The following is a 10,000-nucleotide window of genomic DNA, read 5'->3' on the forward strand; positions in this document are numbered from 1 at the left end:
TTAGGGTTGGTACAATAGTCTGCTTTTCTTTAGCCAATTAGTAGTAAGGGGGGGGGGGGGCCTTTGGTTTTTCAGTTTTTGTCCTTAACATAGACTTCAGTTTTTAAGTATCTGGTGTGGTTTGCGGTTTTCCCATTTTTAGCATTTGGTCTTTTCTGATTTTACTGTTTGGTGTATGGTTGAGTTTCTGCAATTGCGTGTGAACCATGTGCATGCACATTACTCCGGCCCATTTTAAGGATTAGTCTTGTGATGCAGATTTAAGTTTGTATCCTCCTTTTATTACCAAGGAATTAGATAGATTTCGAAAAATTGCTGTTGGTTGTTTTGTGTACGGTTTTTGGCTTTAATCAAGGTTGAAAGCCAGTTTGTGTGGTTTTTCAGTTTTTCAGTAAGACCCCAATACCCCTCTCTTTTAGTGTATCCTGGGTTTGATTCCTGAACCCTGCATCATAGTATAGTGGGTTCAGTTTGTCATTTCTCTTCTCTGCTTCAAGAAGTATTTCTCAGGTACTCCTGAGTTTTCACCTCTTCCAAAAAAAAAAAAAGCAAGTGTAGCAATTGACTGATGTGCTTTAATTTTAATTCTATATGATTTACTGTCTTTCCAATGAAATGTGGTTGATCACTCTGTGTGCTTCCTTAATGTCTGACAGTGTCATTTGTTTTTTGTTGACTTTTTATCCTTGTAGGCCAGACAAACCGCCATGCATCAGGGTACAGAGGATAACATCACACATTTAGATGCTAGGACAAAATATGGCAGACCAAAGTGGAATGATATATTTAAGAGCATTGCAAGCAGTCACAAAGGGTAAGAGGAATAGCTAATTACAAGAAAGGGAAAATTAATTTTTGAGTTAAATTACTTGTCAATAAGTTACTGTGATAAATAGTTATTTAAACACGAAGTTGTACTATAGAAGGCGTGGTACCCTTAGGTACATGCAGATGATTTATCAATCAACCGTGGACGCAACCGAGCTCTGACTGATAATTTGTGCAATAAAAACCCCCTTACAGCAAAGCAATGTGTTCGTAATAAGTCATAAAATATAATCTGTCATTCTTTTTTTAAAATCCCGGTCCCTTTTTCTCGCCCTAGAAATCGCTTTTAGGGCTTCCGTATCTGTGTTGCTGTTTGTTGATCACCATCTTGGATAAGTACATGTAATCAGTCGTGCTTGAATGAATTCAAACAAAAGCAGTGCGTGAAGCGACCCATTTTATAGTGCATCTTTGTGTTTTATATAATTGGCAACGTAGCTCCTTCCCCAGTCTTTTTCTGAGGGCCTGAGGGGGTGGCTGTGCACTGCCGCATGCAGGCTAATAGAATTAATATTGCTCACCATCTTGTAACTGCTGTAGATACTAGATTTGGTGCAACCACAGAAAAAGGATCTTTAGGGGTTGTATTTGAAACTAGTTTGCAGTCGTACCAAGAGGGGCCTGATGGGGTGGCTGTGCACAGGCTAATAGAAATATTGCTCACCGTCTTGTAACTACTGTAGACTGATACTAGATTTGGTGCAACCACAGAAAAAGGATCTTTAGGGGTTGTATTTGAAACTAGTTTGCAGTCGTACCAAGAGGTTACGTGACATCACAACAAGTACATCAAGGTGACAGACATGACATGCCTGGGTTGTCCAGGGACATTCACTAATTAACTGCAGTGGGTGCCTCTAGAAAGTAACACTCCATCACAACTAGCAATAACCAGCACAACAACTTTTGTTATTCAAATCCATTGGATAGAGAGGAGCTTCGTACAGGAGTAAATTACATGTATTGTATTGGCAGATGAATCCAGAGGTACCCTTCGAGCATTTTGTTTTTACTGTTGCTTCAGTCTGTTTTTTCTTGCCTTGACTGCTGTTTTTTTATTTTCCCTGTAAAAAAAATATCACTTCTACCAGGAAATGATTCCTTTTTCTGTTTACTGCATACTACTATGATATGTATTACTGTAACAGTAACTGTAGAAAGGACTAACTTAAAATGCATCATATTTTGTGATTGGTTAAATGATGACCTGCCTGCAGCTAGTCGAACTGCATAGTGTGGGAAAGGGCTTGTCATTTTGCAGGTAACAACAGCATATGCACAAAAAGGAAAGTAATAATATTATTATTTGTTATTGTTTCATGGCTGCGGTTTTTATCACACAAAAAGAAAATAACATCAGAAAATACAGCTGCTGCAAAAAGACAAGTAAAACTAAAGCGACAAGTTAACCTCATCCAGAAGGGTAATCCAGATGGAAACACAAAAAAATGACCCTGAAAAATTTACTTGTTTGTGTTAACATGCTTGCTTCATGAGCTAATCATCCTGGGTTTTTATCCAAGAACTACCAACCACCCTGCTAAATGCCACTCTTTTTCCATGGTCAAAAAAGTTTGAGCATGAAATTATCTTGTTCATCAGTAACTATATGCCATCTTTAAACTTTCTAAACTACCCTAAAGCATAATATGAAACATTTCTCCTTTCTTTTTAGGACGGAAATTGGAGTATTTTTTTGCGGACCCAGTGGTTTGTCTCATGTTCTGCACAAAATGTCAAATCAATACAGCAACCCACTTACTGGTGTCAAGTTCTGCTACAACAAAGAAAATTTCTAGAAATTAGATGCCTACTTCAAAAGTACTTTTGTGCGGTTTTATGAACATGCGGGAAAAGCAGATCTCAACAAAAATCCAAAAAGAAAATAGGCGGTAACCACACATTTTTCAAAGATAATAACTGTTTATATTTCTCAGAATTTGACTGCAATGTGACAAAATGACCAAAGTATTAAAACAGGCTAATCTTGTGGATTTGCATACAGCCCTTCCAACAACATTTTTAATCACTTAATAATATAATGTAATTTTAAACAATTTTTTGTTGGATGAGGTTTTTGTGATAAATAATTATAATGTTGAGGGAAGTGGAATCTGGAATACATCTTGATCTGGGAAAAGCAGAATTCACAACCAAACAAGGAAAAAGATACCAGTATACGAATTTGAAACAACTTAAGGTTGCGTTGGCCAATAATGCACAAAGTACTGAACCTACCATTAACTGAATGATCATGCGTTTCCGATAATATTGTTGTATATTGTTCTGGGGCTGGATTATTCCCATGCCAGAATTAATTAAGCGTAGGTTGCGTTATAGGTTCTTAGCCTGCTTAGTGAATTTCCCCTATTTGATAATACAACCCACAACAAAATACTGTATTTATCTTTTCTACTGCTCAGTTATTTTGTACATAGGAACTCACTGGATCTCTCAAACACTTTTTTAGAAAGGAAAATACTGTGAAAGCTACATGTATGCTACCCAAGACAGACAGTGTTCATGTAAAATTGGTCAAAAAAAAAAATGAGCACACATACCTAAATATCATAGAGCACTTGTAAAATAAGATAAAATAATTTGGATTAAAATTGAATTTTGCACAGATTGTTGTTAATTAATGACTATGAAGTACATAAGTAATATTGAAAATAGAAGGAACATTTTTACTGCGTGGTTGGTTTTTCCTTGATTAATTGCTAGCTTGGAGCTTCAAGGTCTTGTTTTGTGTTCATGCTTACAGTATGCTGGGGTTGATTGTACAGGACCAGTCAATCAATTCACAACTCAATCTCCAGACAAAACAAACAAAGATGCGATCTGAACCACGAAATGACATGATTGGGGGAGCAGGTACCCCACCAATGTGACCAGGATCAATTCCCAGACTCATGTGAGTTGAGTTTGTTAGTTCTCTACTCAGCTCTGAGAGATTTTTCTCCAAGTACTCCGTTTCCCCCTCTCTTCAAAAACCAATGTTTTATTTCATTTCTGTGTTCAGTGCCCAAGCACCAGAAGACTTGAGTGACACTTTAATTAATAAAGTTCATTAGCAAATACTAAAACAGTGGATAGCTTTGAATGCGCACGCTGATTGGCTATTCAAACTCCGGATGTCCTTTGCCATTCACCTCCAAGCAATGTGCACCTGAAGATGTTGTAATCTTTGCAGAAATAAATGAATGTTGTACCCAATTCAAATCTTTTGGGAATAAAACGTTTTGTTCCAAGTATTTCCATATCATTTAAATGTGAAGGCTTCATTGTCATGCAAATTCACCACACAAAGAATCTTTTACCCTGAGAGATTTGAATTGTGTACAACATGGAGTTAGCCAAATTGGTCTATTCAAATCATCTTTTTATGCTATATTCTCACTGTTTTGGTACTAAACAACTACAATTCACCTCAGTGTCAGTGGCTAGTTAACAACTGTTCACCGAAGTGGAGGTGGCTAGTTGTTTTAGTATATACTAAAACAGTGAGATAATATACAGCACAAAAAATTAATTTAAATGTTTTCTTCACTTGTCCCGAATCCAATCGGGACGCCATTTTTTCCCAGAGTTGCTCTGAGGTAAATAGCACAGGATATTTGGGAGTTTGATGAGCTAATCAGCGCCCAGGTTCAACGCTATCCACTGTTTTAGTATATACTAATGGTGGATATTTACCTCGCCACTTCTTGGTTCGGCAAATATCCACCGCAAGCCACATCCACTTTGGTGAATACCTGCTAATTACCCTTTAAAAGTGTCCTGATTTGGTACTTTTTAGTTGGTACAACAGTTGGAAAACTGGGCAGGAAGTTTAATTTTACTTCTCATTTGCTTTGTTGAAGTCTCTTTCTGGACATCAAAGGGTTAAAGGAACTGTATTATGGGATTTGGGAATGGCAAATTGACAAAATATTGTTTAGTTTGATGTAACTCCTGTTAAGATGGCAGTTGGCATTGGCCAACACTCAGAATGCAAGTTCTTTCCCCGTAAGAAAAAAGGCCAAAAATTATCTTTTCTGCTTGCCAAAGACTAACCCAGTAATAATTTATTTAACTGTACATACTTTTCAATACCAATTTCTTTGAAATCACTTTTTGATTTACTGTCAATCAATAAGAAAAAGTGGACATTCTATCTCTGAGAATCAAACCAACACCAGTACTGCTATGTCAGAGCAAAACTACTTTAATGAACCTGTTCAGTATCCCTAGTTTACAATTTTTGGCTTAATTAGGACCACAATAAAACAAACTGGAAGAAACGAAAACTAGAAATCTTATGCAACCGAGTTTAGTGCTTACTTCCTGAGTACATAATTTCGAGAAAAAGTTCAGTGTTCACTGTCCACCTCGCAGACGCAACACCAAGTGAAGAGTGGATTCTTTCTGGATGTTGTAGTCACTGAGGGTGCGACCATCCTCCAACTGCTTACCAGCAAAGATCAACCTCTGTTGGTCGGGTGGGATGCCTTCTTTGTCCTGGATTTTGGTTTTGACGTTCTCGATGGAGTCGCTGGGTTCAACTTCCAGGGTGATGGTTTTTCCAGTCAGGGTCTTCACAAAGATCTGCATACCACCTCTCAAGCGAAGAACCAGGTGAAGGGTGGATTCTTTCTGGATGTTGTAGTCGCTCAGGGTACGACCATCCTCCAACTGCTTGCCAGCAAAAATCAACCTCTGTTGGTCGGGTGGGATGCCTTCTTTGTCTTGGATTTTGGTTTTCACGTTCTCGATGGAATCGCTGGGTTCCACTTCAAGGGTGATGGTTTTCCCGGTCAAGGTTTTAACGAAAATCTGCATACCACCTCTCAGGCGAAGAACCAGGTGAAGGGTGGATTCTTTCTGGATATTGTAGTCACTTAGAGTGCGACCATCTTCCAACTGCTTGCCAGCGAAAATCAACCTCTGTTGATCTGGAGGGATTCCCTCTTTGTCTTGAATCTTTGTCTTCACGTTTTCGATGGAGTCGCTCGGCTCGACCTCAAGCGTGATAGTTTTTCCGGTCAGGGTTTTGACGAAAATCTGCATGCCGCCACGTAAACGCAACACAAGATGAAGAGTTGATTCTTTCTGAATATTGTAGTCGCTCAGCGTACGGCCATCTTCTAATTGCTTGCCGGCGAAAATCAGTCGCTGTTGGTCGGGCGGAATACCTTCTTTGTCTTGAATCTTTGTTTTCACGTTTTCAATGGAGTCGCTCGGCTCAACTTCGAGAGTGATGGTCTTTCCCGTCAAGGTTTTGACGAAAATCTGCATTCCACCTCTCAGGCGAAGCACCAGATGAAGAGTTGACTCTTTCTGGATGTTATAGTCACTCAAAGTGCGGCCGTCTTCCAACTGCTTTCCAGCGAAAATCAGTCGCTGTTGGTCGGGCGGGATGCCTTCTTTGTCCTGAATCTTTGTTTTCACATTTTCAATGGAGTCGCTCGGCTCAACTTCGAGAGTGATGGTCTTTCCCGTCAAGGTTTTGACGAAAATCTGCATTCCACCTCTCAGGCGAAGCACCAGATGAAGAGTGGATTCTTTCTGGATGTTGTAGTCGCTCAAAGTGCGGCCGTCTTCCAACTGCTTTCCAGCGAAAATCAGTCGCTGTTGGTCTGGCGGAATGCCTTCCTTATCCTGAATCTTGGTCTTCACATTCTCGATACTGTCACTTGGTTCCACTTCAAGGGTAATAGTTTTACCTGTGAGGGTCTTGACGAAGATCTGCATGATGATTTGAGATTGAAAATTGCTTTTTGCACGCCAATAAACAACACTAAAACTGCTCGCTCGAAACTTGAGAAGAAATGGCGTCGAAGGAATAGGGCGCTTTCTTTATGACCAAATACTACGATCTGATTGGCTAAAAATTCTGCGTGCTCATGCTTAATTCGCCTCCTACCATTGTGATGTCATAATAACCTTGATAAGAAAATAGAAATTAATCACAACCGTATCCAGAAGTCATATCGCAATTTTGCTGTTAGTTTTTGCAAAAAACCAGCATTCATGGACATCCTTTAAGTATAAACGTTATGCTCTTCATTTGTATCGTATGAAAGTGGTATTTCTTCACTTTTTTGTGGCTGTTTATGGATGCATCTGTATTGTTGTATTTTTAGAGTCTCTATTGATGCTCCACTTCTCGAAACATCTGCGCATCTCAGCGTTTCACACGCGTCATATTGCGTCACGTACTTGATATGCTGTGCTGGCATGAAAGTGTAACATGAACGCAGCAAATTATTGTTTCGTCTTGTCACGAGCTATATTTGATATCGATGGTTCTCATCTTTCCCGGTTCCAAGTTCACGCGAGGGGGGACGAGGGGCTCACGTACCAAGAACTGTTTTTTTAATTTTCTTATGGACCCCAATTCGTTTGGTTATTGTGAAATTAAATCTGTTGTCTTCACGAAGAAAGGCAGCGACAATTAGCGAAAAAAATCATGTATTAGATCTTTGAACATCGCAAGATAAAAATCAAGAAGATATCGGTTTGATTCTGTTATTTCCGGCAATGATGAACAGCGAGAGTTGATGTCTTGCGTAACGGCCAAATTTTTGCATTCAGTTTCGCATATTTTTGGACGACAACAAGGTGTTTCATATGAAGTTAGAGCCATCCTCTTCTTTGGGTATTTTTTGTTTCGTTGTTTTTAAATTAGGAAAGTTATTCCTTTCGATTTTCTACACTTCCTTTTGTTGTTCTTTCAATGAGGTAGTCACGAGTGTCACGCAATCGCAGGGTTGTCTAGCCTTAGAATATCCCAGAGCGAATTGTGGGTAGTTCGAGAACAAAATGGCGGCGACCTTGGCTGGTCTTCCACAAGCGCAGAATCAAAGCAAACAGCAAGGAAACGTTGCTTCGGATCGATCCCTACGCTCCGTCTTTGGTTCGTAATACTTAAAATGCCATATAATTTCTTGGGTTTACTGAACGGTTACGCGATAAATATATTAATAGCAGATATTTCATTGATCATGTCCTCTCACTTTCTGGCAAAAGTTCACTTAAACGTGGTCGAACCTGTTGCGTTTCTCAGATGATTGAGAGCTAATTCATTTTTGTAGGCTATACTATGTTGATTTTAGGTTATTATGCAAAGTGTGTAACGTACGTAGGGACATGTAACTGACTTCACCTTTCGTTATGTATGTAAACTGCCAACTAGGGCTCGAGTGGCTTTTGATACTGTCAGGGATGGCACTAGGATTTTTCAGATTTTTCCAGATTTACAACCCACGTAGCAATCTCCTGGCTAATCTGCCCCTCAGAAAACCACATGCGACTCCATTCCTTAACCACTTCAAAATGGTCAAGTGTTGGGTCGGAATCTATGCTGTCATAATGCAAGTCATTATTAAGCTGCCCTAGTATCTTATTTTGGTATTCTTGTTGACTGAGGACAACGAACCTAGAACCTTTATCTTGAATTCTTATAACATTTTCACTAGATTTAAGAGACCTTAAAGCTAACCTTTCTTCTCTCATAAGTTTGTCCTTGGCAGTTCTTAGATTAGCAGGCTTAATGATGTCGTTCTTCACATTGTTGAGGAACACTTCTACCTCCGGGAAACTGGATTTTGGAGGCATCCATTGGGAAGCTGATGGAATCGCTGGAAATCGGTCGTCCACCACACGGGGGTTGTCTTCAGCATTTCTGCCGTGGAAGAAAACGGCAAGGCGGATTCTCCTTTCAAATTTATACATGTCATCAGTCACCTTTTGCCAATTGCCTCAAACCTCTTTCACAGAGTCTTCCATCCTTTGTGAAGGATTCCACGGATTTTATCAACAAATTAGAAGATTTGAATGCAAAAGGCCCATTCCCTGAGGGGTCCCTCCTTGTGTCTTGGGATGTAGTGTCAATGTTTCCAAACATTGACAACAATCTAGGTATTTCAGCAGTTAGAAAGGCACTTAATTCTAGATCTGATAACATTCCTTCCACTGATTGCTTAGTTGAAGCCGTTGAAATTCGTCTCAGGGTAAATAATTGCCAGTTTGCTGGTCAGAGCTTTGTTCAAAAACACGGTACGGCCATGGGACCGAAAAACGCCTGCAGTTATGCAGATCTAGCAATGGGCATCATCGACGAGAAAGCCAAATTTGAGGGTAGCTTGAGACCTATGCTTTGGTGGAGATACAGGGACGATATTTTTGACCTCTGGACTCAGGGTTTACCTAAATTATTGGAATTCACTGATTACATCAATGATTTGTACCCTACTATTAAATTCGAATTGGTTTACTCCGAAAGTCATTTGGATGTCCTTGATCTCACGTTGCATTTTTGTAACGGGTTTATTAGCACTGATGTTTATGCTAAACCCACCGATAGCCACCTCTATCTACCTTTTTCGAGTTCACATCCCTCACATTGCAAAAGAGCAGTCCCCTTTGGGGTAGCTTTAAGAATCAAGCGCAATTGTTCTACCAACGACTTTCTTCAAAATAGGTGTAAGGAATACAAAGGATATTTGAAATCTCAAAATTATCCGGCGGAGCTTGTCGATAAACAGTTCGACGAAGCTCTCAGTATATCAAGATCTGAACTTTTGAGCAAAAAGGTCAAACCAGATAAGAAAGTTTTTCCACTGGTGCTTGACTACAATCCAATTTTGCCAGATATCCAAAAAGTCATTAAAAATCACTTTCATCTATTGCAATCTTCACCAGAAGTCAAAGAAATTTTTCCGTCCAAGTCAATTTTTCCCGCTTATCGTAGAACAAAAAATCTTAAGGAGTTGTTAGCGCCATCCAAATTTCAGGTAACCTCTTGTAGAAATCAAAGAGAAGAAAATGGGGGTTGTTCAAAATGCAATAAGAAATGCGATCTTTGTAAAAATTATTTAATTCAAGCTTCAAAATTTCAAAGTTCAGCTACTGGTCGTCATTATTCCATTCAACGAAAACTTTCTTGTTCATCGCAAAATGTTATTTATTTGGCCACTTGTGCCAAATGCAACCTGCAATATGTGGGCTCCACCTCGACTGAATTTAAAGTAAGATTCCGTAACCACAAGTCGAACATGCTGAAGAACAAAAGAACTTGTGAATTGGCTATCCACTATAATAACTCTGAACATGAAATTTCACAAATCAATTTCATCATTATCGAACAAATTAGGTCTTTTGAAAATTCTTTACATCTTGAACAATTGTT

At 39.2% G+C, this 10,000-nt stretch overlaps 3 protein-coding genes across 4 annotated transcripts in view; 2 read left to right on the plus strand and 1 right to left on the minus strand.

Annotated features, from left to right (window-relative positions):
• Nucleotides 1–3,454, plus strand: part of LOC138052947 (cytochrome b-245 heavy chain-like) — a 22,454-nt gene extending 19,000 nt beyond the window's left edge. For both annotated transcript variants that reach the window (XM_068899553.1, XM_068899552.1), the window contains exons 20-21: nucleotides 693–814; nucleotides 2,504–3,454. In XM_068899553.1, coding sequence (XP_068755654.1) covers nucleotides 693–814; nucleotides 2,504–2,627 — 246 coding nt within the window. In that variant the 3' untranslated portion in view covers nucleotides 2,628–3,454. The remainder of the gene's footprint in view (nucleotides 1–692; nucleotides 815–2,503) is intronic.
• Nucleotides 3,455–5,019: 1,565 nt separating this feature from the next.
• Nucleotides 5,020–6,642, minus strand: LOC138052948 (polyubiquitin-C). The gene has a single exon (XM_068899554.1). It carries the CDS (start codon nucleotides 6,559–6,561, stop codon nucleotides 5,188–5,190), a length of 1,374 nt encoding a protein of 457 aa, XP_068755655.1. The 5' UTR covers nucleotides 6,562–6,642; the 3' UTR covers nucleotides 5,020–5,187.
• A 486-nt stretch (nucleotides 6,643–7,128) lies between these two features.
• The window catches only part of LOC138052952 (cleavage stimulation factor subunit 2-like), a 21,075-nt gene continuing 18,203 nt past the window's right edge, over nucleotides 7,129–10,000 (plus strand). Inside the window, exon 1 of the mRNA XM_068899557.1 lies at nucleotides 7,129–7,726. Coding sequence (XP_068755658.1) covers nucleotides 7,633–7,726 — 94 coding nt within the window. The 5' untranslated portion in view covers nucleotides 7,129–7,632. The remainder of the gene's footprint in view (nucleotides 7,727–10,000) is intronic.

This window comes from Montipora capricornis, chromosome 6 (genome assembly GCF_036669925.1).
Source record: "Montipora capricornis isolate CH-2021 chromosome 6, ASM3666992v2, whole genome shotgun sequence".
NCBI lineage: Eukaryota > Metazoa > Cnidaria > Anthozoa > Scleractinia > Acroporidae > Montipora > Montipora capricornis.